The following is an 11,620-nucleotide window of genomic DNA, read 5'->3' on the forward strand; positions in this document are numbered from 1 at the left end:
TTTTTTTGTGTAGCCATGACTCTCCTAGAATTAGCTCTATAGACCAAGCTGGCCTTGAACTCACAGAGATCTGCCTTCCTCTGCCTCCCAAGTGCTGGAATTAAAGGTATGTGCCACCACCACCAGACAACGGTCACGCTTTAAATAAGTGAAATTTGCCTTGTCTGTGAATAACAAGCCATTTCTATAAAGATACAGCAAGCCATTTCTAGAATGCACTGATGCACCAAGGAAACCAGGGGGTCAGATAGGGATCTGTACCTCAGAAGTTAACCGAAAAGTCAGGCACAGGAGCACACCTGTAACTCCAGCCTCAGAGGGTAGAGAGAGGGGATCCCTGGAGGAAGCTGGCTAGAAAAACTAGCCATATGGGCAAGCTTTGAATTTGATTCAGAGACCCTGTCCCATTGAATAAGGTGGAAGAATGAATCAAGAATGACTTTACATCTGTCTGGGGCCTCCAAATGCACGTGCACACATGTCCATACACACCCATGCACATGAGTACCCAAACACAGACAAGAAACATGAATACACATATGCACACCACACACACCACACACACACACAGAGATAGTTGTGTGTAATTATATTTTACAAAAACAAGCTTTCTAATCACCTTTGTCGAATGCATTTTTAAAATCTGTGTGTCTTGTGTCTATGCGCATGTGTGTCCACCTATGCGTGTGCTTGTGGGAACATAGATACCACAGCACACCTAGAGAGGTCAGAGGACAACCTTGGGTGTTGAACTTGACCTTCCACTTTGAGGCCGGGTCTCTTGTCTGCCACTGCCAGGCCAGCCAGGCTAGCTGACCCTGGAACTTCTAAGGATTCTCCTGCCTCCACCTCCCATCTCACAACAGAAGCTCTCTGATTACAGGCATGAAACTACTCTCCTCCTACTTGAATTCTGGGGATTCAAACTTCTGTCCTCAAGCTTGAAGGGTGAATGTTTTCCCCACTGAGCCACCTCCCCAGCCCCTGGAACACTTTTTTTTTTTTCCAGAGACACTTCTACAGAGCAGCGGGTGTTGGGTAGTGGATGAAGGCAGCTATGGGGGCGTGTCCCTAGAGCAAGATTAGCACCCTCTCACACACTCCTTTCTCGTGCCTCCTCTGCAGGGACAGACCTCACCTCCGTGGGAATCTCCTCATTTCTAGCTTGGTCACGTGGTCACTCTGACTTCCTGGGACAGCAGTTTCCACAGAAGCATTTTATTGACCATGTAGTTAGATGTCACCTGAAGTGTATGCCTGCTAGAGTTAAATTTACAAGCGGAAAGAGTCTTTGTTCAATTCACAGGGCCCGATTTGATCATTCTATTCTAATTTTCCTGATATATATTCTCTTGCTCACTTGCTCGTTGTGCAATAGTGTCTCATTGTATATAGTTCTAGCCTGGAGCTCACTGTGCAGGTCAAGTGTCAAATTGTGACCCTCTTGCCTGAGCCTCCCAAGTTCTGGGATTCCAGTCACGTGTCCCCATGCCCAGCTCTTCATGGTTCCCTCAATTCTGTTCAAGTCTGCTCCCTACACTGTCATTTGCTTTAAAGCACAGAATGTGAAAACTGACTCCTGTCCACCCTTAAAGGCTGCCCCACCCCTGCATGGGTCTCAGGGAGGGGACTGGGAAGTTCCACACCCTGGGATCCTCTATGTGGCAGGTGGAGGGAAGGAGACAGATGTTGAGGAAATGAGACCAGGGTAGAGTTAAGGACAGGAAAGAAGCCATTCAGCCAGTGTCTGAGGCACTAGAGATAGAGAAAAACCCTTCAGTCCCAGGTGGGAGATGGGGGCATGGTACCAGGGAAAAGCCGGTTATAGCCATCCCAAGTGTTGGGGTCAGGGCTGAGGCTACTGAATCCTTTCAAAGTGTCTCTCTCTCCAGCAAGGCCTTGGCCTGACAGCCACCTCAACAGGTCCTACGTCAAGTGTCAAGGTAGCTGGGGTTAGCAGGCATGAGTATGCTGGTCACACATGGGATGGGGTCCTTCTGTGGTGATCTAAACTGTGCCAGCTTGCAACTCAACTACAGAATCTTTGCTAGGGGGTGCCTATTGTCTCCATACCCCAACCCTCACCTGAGAGGGTGTCAGGCCCTGGACCCCCATCCTCAAGACATCGCAGCTCCAACACAAAGGTCTGGGTTGCTGGGCCCAGCTCCATCCTGGCGGCCACACCAGGGTCTCCGGGAGCAGGCTGTGCTAAGAGGAATAAAGGAAGCTGTTCAGAAGGGGGGTGGCAATGACTGAACCCCATTCCTACACAGAAGAGCCAGAGCTGTTATTTGATGTGTGTATACAGGGATTCACCTCCCCTGACCAGTGGCTCTCTTGCCCTGACACTGACACATAACTGTGGGAACTAACCTCTCCTAAGGCTGGGAAGCTTGTGGCACGCCTGAGGGTACCCACGGGCACAGCTCCTTGTCCCCTTCCAAAGCATGACCATCCCCCAGGCTTCAAAGGCTACATAGGTCAGGCGTCACCCTAAGTCCCTGGGAAGGTAGGTGTCCAGAGCACTGTATCCTACAGCAAGAGCCTTCTGCAGGCCCGTGCTCCTGTCCTCCTGAGTCCACTCTGAAGAAGTGGTCTGCACATCCGGGAGTCCCCACTCCCTCACGCCAGCTAACTACATCTCCCTCTGGCTTTAGAAGCCCTCCTTAGAGAAGTGGCTCTGTGCGCCTGCAAGGATCTCTCGCCAGGCCTCACCTGGAACAGCATTTCCCGCCGGCAGCAGCCTCTGCGCTAGAGGAGGTGTGGTCACCAGTGGCCACAAGGTGAAGGCCACGGCCGTCAGCCAGCTCCTTCCGGAGGTACCTCCATCTAGAATGAGCCACGGAGGCTCTGACCACCCCCGGGAGAACCCTTTACGGGCACTCTGCGGGGTCTTCGCTGTCAGATCTGCCGAGGTCGCCCTGGGCCAAGACAAGGTGCAGAGTGGAGTTCCCAGGCAGAAGTTGGTGGAGACTCTCGTAGGGACAGGGAAGGGAGGCAGGGCGCCAAATCCAGAGCAGGGATCAGGGTTGGTTCGGGTGGCCCATGGCGCGCAGCAGGGCCCAAAGTAGGGCCCTAGGTTGGCTCGGTGGGAACCGGGTGACAAGGGTCCTGGACGATCACCCGCCACAGGTGCCGGGGGGAGGGGTGCGGGGAACGGGCGCCGCGGCCGGGCCGGTCCCGGATCGTTCGCCCGCCCTCCTGTGCTGTGCGTCCGTGCGGGAAGCGGCCAGGCCGGGGCGGGGGCGCTGGGGGGCCGGCACAGGAAGTCCCCCCGGCATCCGCATCCTGTCCCCCGCCCTTGCCGCCCGCCGCGCCCCCGCGCCCCGGCCCCCGCCGCCAACACCGTGGCCGCTGCCTTCGCCTTAGCCACGGTCGCCGCCGCCTCTCTAGGCCACGCTGCCAGCTCTGTGGGCTTAACCCTTCCCGGCCCAGCCACTCACCAGGGTCCCCCCGGGGGAGGTGTGGGTGGGGATGGGGACAGGATGGTCGGCCCTGCGTGCTTCCCAGGGTCTGCCGATGCTGGGCGCAGCGCACGCCGCAACGCATCGCCTGGTGCGGTGCGCGTGTCCGTGCGCCACGGTTGGCGACTGTCACTGAGGCTGCATGGATGGGAGAGGAAGGGGGGTCCCAGCCAGCACCCCCATATCCTCTGAAGCATAGGCGTGGCTTCAGGATGCTCTTCCTTGGATTGGGGGTACAATTGGGGCTAATTAGCACATACTTAAACAGTTAATGGGGAAGCCCCTTCCTGACCTCGGCCAGCTCAGAACAGCCAACCCAGACTTTTGAGTTGGCAGAGAGAGACAGGTAGAGACTGTGCCAGCTCCATTAGGAACACCCTCAGGAACTGAGGGACCTGCTGGTATCTCTTTGGGTTCTTGCTCTATCGAGTAGCCAGAGGCCCTCCCACATTCAGCTTCCAGCCAGGAGGGGAGTGGAGAGGCGCCCTTCCAGCGTTTGAGCCAAGGCAGCTCTAGTGTGGCTTTTCCCTGTTTGTGTGTTTCCTGCCTGGGGGTAAGAGTAAGAATGGGAATTGGGGGTGTGTGTCTCTTTTCCAAGAGAAAAGGCTGACCATCTTCATTTCCCCCTCAGCTTTACTAGCAGACCACCGGCTTCTGGAGAATTTATGTAAGAAGCCTTGCTCCAGTTCTGTAGGAAAGAGGCAGGAGATGAGGCTCCATCAGCCCTGGCACTCACAAAGCCCTAGGTTCCATCCCCATGTGCCTGTCATTCCAGAACTCAGCAGGAAGATCAGGAGTCCAGGGTCATCCTTGGCTACATAGCAAGTCTGAGGCTAGCCTGGACTACATGGGACACTGTCTTAGAAATAAACAAAAATTTTAAAAGATTTTTCCTGAAAAACTCAGATCTGGCAAAAACAGCTGCCTCTATAGAGTGGAGATGTCCCCCAAAGAGGGCCAAGAGCCCTTCCTGGGGTCACAGTCTGTTCTTCCTGTCCCTCTGTTTATAGTATAGTCTTCACTTCACCCTATTCCCATTCCCCGCAACCCCCAAGCCTGGCTTAGAAATCCTGAACGATGGATGCTTGACTTACAGACCAGCAGCCACCTACAAGGGGAATGCAGAGGGCCAGAGCAGATGCCCTGAGCTGTGGGTATACCAGTAGGGAGCCAGCTTTGGAGGCAGGGTAACTTGGAGTGACAAGGGCTTCTGGCAGCCAGGTCACCAGAAGCACCACATAGTCTTCCATCTGTGAGGGTGGAGACAGACTACCAGACTGCCAGTGTACGGACACCTGTGCAGACAGGTAAAGGGTGGGCACGTCCTTCCCTCCCCTAAGTACATGGGAGCCTCTTCCAGAGACCTCAGCCCCTAGTGTTTCCATCCTCTGTGTATCGTGTGTGTGTGTGTGTGTGTGTGTGTGTGTGTGTGTGCATGCAGGCACATGAGTGTGCATGTGTGTGTGTGTTTGTGTGTGCACATGTGCACATGCCCATATGCTTATTTAAAGAGGCCAGAGGAGAATGTTGGGTGCCCTCTACTTAGCATTTCCCAACTTGTTCCCTTGAGACAGGGTCGCTTGCTAAACCTGAAGCCAAGCAGGCAGCCAGCAAGTCCCCCTGCCATCCTCTTATCCCTGCCACTATCCCCCCCATCGCGACCCCCAACACTGGGGCTACAGGCCTGCCAGTGTGCAGGCTTCTTACATGGGTGCTGGGGAATCAAACTCAAGTCCTTATACTTGCCCTGTAACCGTTGACTTCCACTAAGCTATCTCCTCGTGCCCTTCCCTGGATCCTTCACCGCTCCCTCCCTTCCATGGCTGGATTCTTTCCAGAAGTGTTTCCACACCCATAGTGCCCTCCCATCCTCCAAATCGGCAGCCCCTCTGCTCTCCCACCTGCCCATGCCTTCATCCCTTCTCCCACCTGGCCTGAGCACCTAAGCACAGTCACTTCACCCAGCATCTCCCTCCCTCTCTCATGGCACCGCCACCTCCTTGTCCTAAAGCTCTCATCTTCCCCTTCCTGGAGGCAGCACTTCACTTCTGCCGGCTGGGCCGACCCTTGGTCTGCCCCTCTCTGACCCTTCTGTGGGCTTGGTGGGGGAGGGGAATTTCTGGAAGCCATTGCTTGCTCTTGCATCATTTCCACATTCAAGATGTCTCCAGGAAGCAATTGCTTCCCTATGGACATTTCCCATGGCTCTTATTGGTTTTTTGGGTGTGTGTGTATTTATGTGGCTCTGTGTGCATGTACGTGCATGTATATATGTAGAAGCCATATGTCAATACTGGGCATTTTCCTCAATCATTTTCCACCTTAAAAAAACAAACAAACAAACAAACAAAAACAAAACAAGGATGCACATATATTTGTGTGCCTGTGTGTGAGCATGTGGATATTTGAGTGCAGGTACCTTGGAGTCCACAAGGGGGCAGCACTGAGCCATCTCTTCAGCCCATCTTCACATTTTTTTGACCTAGATCTCTCACTGATTAGCTAAACTGGCTAGCTATTAAACTCCAGGGATCAGCTATCTCTGTCTCTGAAGCATGTGAGTACAGGCCCACTGTGCTTGGCTTTTGATATGAGTGAAGGCAAGAGAGATGTACCTTAAGTTGGTGCGTGCTTGCCAAGCAGTCCAAAAGCCTTGAGGCTTGATCTTCGGCATCGGCCAAAATAGTGCTTTCCTGAATTCTGTGTGTTGATCTAGTGCACAGCATACCTGAGTGGGCCATGGGAAATCCTGACTTGTAACGAGTTGGCCAGGAGTCTGGGTAAACTGGGAACCCTAAAACTGGTCTCATCAGGATTATGCCCCCGACCTATGTAGTCTGTGCCCATTCTGGTGGCTACGGTTTTGTTGCAGCTTTGGATGAATGCATGTTTACTGTTTCCACCGTTACACTTAAGGCATCGTCTTTGGGGCTGAGCCCAGATATCTCCTGAGTTTGTCTGTTCTAACCACCCTGATGTTAACTTACTCAGTATTTTCTTTTCATTTTATTTGTATTGATTGAGCTGTGATTTCTCTTGGCAGCCCTTCCAACATCTTTGTTTGTTTGTTTGGTTGGTTTTGGTTTTTTGAGACAGGGTTTCTCTGTATAGCCCTGGCTGTCCTGGAACTCACTCTGTAGACCAGGCTGGTCTCGAACTCAGAAATCTGCCTGCCTCTGCCTCCCAAGTGCTGGGATTAAAGGCGTGCACCACCACCGCCCAGCTTTTTTTTTTTTTTAAAGAATTATTTATTTCATTTATATGGGTACACTGCAGCTGTCCTCAGACCCATCAGAAGAGGATATTGGATCTCATTACAGATGGTTGTGAGCCACCACGTGGTTGCTGGGAATTGAACTCAGGACCTCTGGAAGAGCAGTCAGTGTTCTTATCCTCTGGGCCATCTCTCCAGCCCCCAACATCTTTCTCTTGTCTCAGCCTCTCACCCAGTCAAACTGATTAGAAATCTAGCTTTTTTTTTTTTTTTTAATCACATTTATTCTCTGGGGCAGGGGAGAGGGGCATTACCACAGCCTATAAGTCCCCTCCTTCTCCTTTGTGGGTCCAGGGAATCAAACTCAGGTTGTCAGGCTTGGTGGCAAGCACCTTTACCCACTGAGCTGACTCACCAGCATTATTGGTAGTTTTTTCTTTTTCTTTCAGTTTTTCGAGACAGGGTTTCTCTGTGTAGCTCTGGCCATCCTGGAACTCACCCTGTAGACCAGACTGGCCTCAAACTCAGAGACGCACCTGTTGAGGCAGTCCTATATCCCAGGCTGGCCTCAAACTCACCATGTAGACCTTGAACTTCTGACCCTCCTACTTTGACCTCCTAGTGCTGGGGTACAGGCATGGACCACCATACCCAGTGTATTCAGTGCTGGGGATTGGAGCTAGGGTCTCATGAATGCTATGCAAGCACTTGATCAACTGGCCTACACACCAAGCTCCCTTCTGTAGTTTCTGGCAGGAATTTGTCAGGAAGAGACAGAGAGCTGCCAGCCATGCAGCCAATTTCTAATGACTGGGGCAGTTCCAGCCACTACAGGAAATGTGGTGGCAAAGTGGTTACCAAGGAGCCCAGAGTCACCAGTCCCTGTCGGTGGCATCCACTATGGGTTCCCTTCTGTCTAGGCCCTGGCTGAGATCACTAGGAGGAGGGCTCTGGAGCAGGAAGCATCCAGTCAGCCAGATGAACAGAGCAGCCACGCAGGTGCCATAGACACAAGACTGTGCAGAAATCGGGCCATATGAGTTGAGTATGTCCTCAGGAGCGAGCTCAGCCCTCAGCCAGTCTTAGTTTTCTGAAACCGTGGAGAGAGAAGGAGCTCTGGCCTACCACACAAGGTAGTTTCTGCCTCGTGGAAACCCCAGGCTCAAGGAAAGTGCAGACATCAATTGGGAAGGGATGCTGCAGAGACGGACACCTGCTTTGAACTGTCACACCCGGAAGCTCAAAACCCACAGAGGCTAGGTGAGGTGCATGAAGATCAAAACAAACAAACAAACACCCCCACCACTTGCTGTGGGGGTGCAAGCCTAGATCTAGCACAGTGAAAGAGGAGATGGGAGGGCCCGGGATCATGATCAGCCACATACTACTTTACATTCAAGGCTAGCCTGGGCTATATGAGGCCTTGTCTAAAAATTCTAACAACAATGGCAACAACAGTAATACATTTAAATGATAAGTACTGGGGAGATGTTCTGGGGGGTGGGTAAAGCATCTGCCATGAGGGCCTGAATTCAGATCGCCAGCACATGTGTAAAAAGCTCCCAGGGGTGGAGAGAGCGGGACTACTGGGGCTCCATGGTCAGGTAGCCAGGCCAAAATGCTTTGAGCTCCAGGTTCAGTGAGAGACCCCATCTCAAGAGTATAAGACAGAGAGGGACAGAGATGGACTCTAGGTGTCTTCCTCTGGCCTCTGTATGTATGTACACGGACAAGTGTGCGCACACATATACACAAGCGCGTACCATACACATACACCGCATGCCCACACGCATGCACACAAGCATGCATCTGTGCAGAGACAGGAAGAGCCTTCTTTCCACCTGGTCCTGCTGTGTGGCAGCAGGCATCTCAGTTGTGGTGGTAGCAGGACAAGGCAGGGACATCTGGGAGACTGGACAGGAACAGGGCGTGGCTATAACCCTCAAGGGCCACCTCCTGAAACTGACCCTCCTCTGTCTAGACACCACTTCCCAAAGGCTGTGCGATGTCCTAAAACAGCAGCTAGGGACCAAGTGTGCAGACACACACACGCTCACGGGACACTTCGCATTTAAATTGTGACACTTGTCAACGCTCATCTGGCCCACACACCTACGTTTATCAGCAACCAGCTCTATGTTCTCCAGTGTAGTGTAGCACTCAGTCCTTCCTGGAGTCTAACCCTGCCATTGACACCACTGAGCCAGTCTCTAAAGACTTATGTGTTTACCCTTGGCTATTTTTGATTAACTTGATACTCTAGAGCAGCGGTTCTCAACCTTCCTAATGCTGCGACCCTTTAATCTAGTTCCTCATGCTGTGGCGACCCCCAACCATAAAATTACTTCTGTTGCTACTTCAGAACTGTAATTTTGCTACTGTCATGAATAGTAATGCAAATATCTGCTATGCAGGATATCTGAGATGAGACCCCTGTTGAAAGGCTCCTTAAATCTCAAAGGAGTCGAGACCCACAGGTTGAGAACCACTACTCTAGTGTCATCTAAGAAGGAAGCATCAATGAGGAATTGTCTAGAACAGTTGGCCTGTGGGCAGGCACACCCAAGTGGGATTCTAACTGGGTTGTGATGGAGGGCCGTAAGCTGGACTGAATCCTGAAGAGCACTAGTGATATTTATTCATCCTCTCTGCTCTTGACTGTGGGTGTGATGTGGCCAGATGCTTCAAGCTCCTGATGCCTTGGCTCCTCCCCACTGCTGGACTGGAGCCTGGAATCCTGAACTAACAACACCCTTTCTCCCTTAAGTTGTCTTTATTAGGGTATTGTAGTCCAGCCACAGGGAAAAAAACCCACCTGCTCCTATGTATAGTTACTCAAGCAGGTTTTTATTTTCTTATCAAAAGAATTCTGTACTCAGCCTGTGTGCATGCATGCTGAATCCTGAGAGAACTGACATGTGCACACAAAAACTTAATAGACAAATGCCACAGTGACAATATTCATAAAAACCTAAAATGGAACAGGGAGAAATGGCTCAGTGGTTAGAAGCACCTGCTGCTCTTGCAGAAGACCTGAGTTTGGGTCCCAGCACCCAAAAGTCAGGGGACTCACAACCACTCTAGCCCCCTGCTGGCCTCTCAGGCCACTGCACTTTTTAAACTTTTAAAGAATGTGTTTCACATTTACATAGGACTCTGTCATCACATCAGGAGCACCTGCAGGACACCTGCTTCTGTTTCTCATTGGGACACATTCATGAGATTCAGTCAGTCATTTTGAGGCTGGGAATACGGACAACTCAGTATAGTGCCTGCCACACAAACATGAGGACCTGAGTTCAAAACCCCAGCTCCTATGTAAAAGCCAGGCACAGGGCTGTGTACCTGTAGCCCCAGCAGTAAGGAATAAAGAAAGAGGAGCCACCTCAAGCTCACTGGCCAGCCAGTTTAGTAAGATGGTTGAGCACGAGATTGAGTGAGAGAGCCTGTTTCAAAATTAAGGTAGATGGGTAAAGGCACTTGCTGTGTGATCCTGACTTCCTGAGTCTGAAACCCCAGATCCCAAGGTGGGAAGAGAAGACTCCCAACTTTGTCCTCTGACCTCCATGTGTGCTGTGGCATATATGTGCCTGAAGTCACACAAAAATAAACACATATCATAAACACATATACAAGTCCAAAGTTTTTGTTGTTGTTTTTTGTTTGTTTGCTTTGGTATTTCATATTTTATATACAATGGATTCAGACATAAAAAGAAACTGAGCATCTGGAGCGATGAGCCCATGGCTAAGTAAGAGCTTATGCTGTTCTTGCAAAGACTAGACACTTGGTTCTCAGTACCCAAGTCAGGAGGCTCACAAATGCCTCTACTTCCAGCTCCAGGGAATCTGACATCTTCTGACCTCTGCAAACACTGCATTCACTTGCACAAATCCACACACACACATATATGCATAATTAAAACATTGAAATTATACTCTTTTACTAGATATAGTTGCACACTTAGTCTCTGAACTTGGGAGGCAGGGCAGGCAGGTATCTATGAGTTCTGCGCCATCCAGGGCTACACAGTGAGAACTCTTCTTCTCTAAGTAAATGAATGATAGATACTGGAAGGATGGTTCTGTAGTTAAAACACATGCTACTCATGCAAGACATTCAAGTTCAGATTCTCAGGACCCGAGTTAGGTGACTCACACCAACCTGTAACTCCAGTTGCAGAGGATCTGGTGCCCTCTTCTGGCCTCTGAGGGCATTGCATGCACACACATGGTGAATGGACATATAAGCAGGCAAAAACAACAGACACAAAACAAAACCCCCTGAAAACCCCACACTAAAGGAAGCCAGACACAAGGCCACATTCTGCACTGGTCCACAGATATGAAGTTTCCATAAAAGGTAAATCCATAGAGAAAAAGGAGATGGGGGCTGCCCAAGCTTGGGCGTGTGTGTGGGGGGAAGGGAGTTAAGAGCTGAGGTAATGGATATCTTTGGGGGATACTGAGATTCTAAAGCAGGTGATGCTGGCATAGCCATGTGGGGATACAGAAGGGACCACTACAGTGTACATTCAAATGGATCAACTGGGTATGTCAATTCCAGCTCAAACTGTCCTTAAAAAGCAAACACGGGGGGTCAGGAGGATGGCACAGTGTTATATTGCTTGTCACCAGGTTGGGAGACCTGAGTTTTATCCTTGGAATCCACTTGATGCCCACAAGATGTTCTCTGATCTACACACACACACACACACACACACATGCACGCACGCACAGTTTTCCTAAGCTGCCTGGTTTAGCGCTGTCTTCCAGTTCTTAGTCTTCGAGATTCCATTTCTTCACTCTTCATTTAATCCTGTCCTGCTTTGCTGTTTGCTCTTAACATCTATCATTTCTAATAGGCAGAGGGGTGTGAATGTCCCTTCCTTAAAGTTAGTTGGAATACAAGCCTATCCCTTCCAACAATGTCCTGGGGTGTC

The 11,620-nt window shown here is 50.9% G+C and overlaps 1 protein-coding gene across 2 annotated transcripts in view; it reads right to left on the minus strand.

Moving 5' to 3' along the window:
* The window catches only part of Znf853 (zinc finger protein 853), a 6,680-nt gene extending 3,183 nt beyond the window's left edge, over positions 1-3,497 (minus strand). Inside the window, exons 1-3 of one of the 2 annotated variants that reach the window (XM_031338620.1) lie at positions 3,444-3,497; positions 2,716-2,921; positions 2,086-2,208 (exon numbers count right to left, since the gene is read on the minus strand). In XM_031338620.1, the coding sequence (XP_031194480.1) occupies positions 2,086-2,170 (85 nt within the window). In that variant the 5' untranslated portion in view covers positions 2,171-2,208; positions 2,716-2,921; positions 3,444-3,497. Of the gene's footprint in view, positions 1-2,085; positions 2,209-2,715; positions 2,922-3,443 lie in introns of those variants that run through there. The other variant, XM_031338619.1, reaches the window with a different exon arrangement.
* Between the last annotated feature and the right edge of the window lie 8,123 nt (positions 3,498-11,620).

The sequence above is a fragment of the Mastomys coucha genome, unplaced genomic scaffold, assembly GCF_008632895.1.
Source record: "Mastomys coucha isolate ucsf_1 unplaced genomic scaffold, UCSF_Mcou_1 pScaffold22, whole genome shotgun sequence".
Lineage (NCBI taxonomy): Eukaryota > Metazoa > Chordata > Mammalia > Rodentia > Muridae > Mastomys > Mastomys coucha.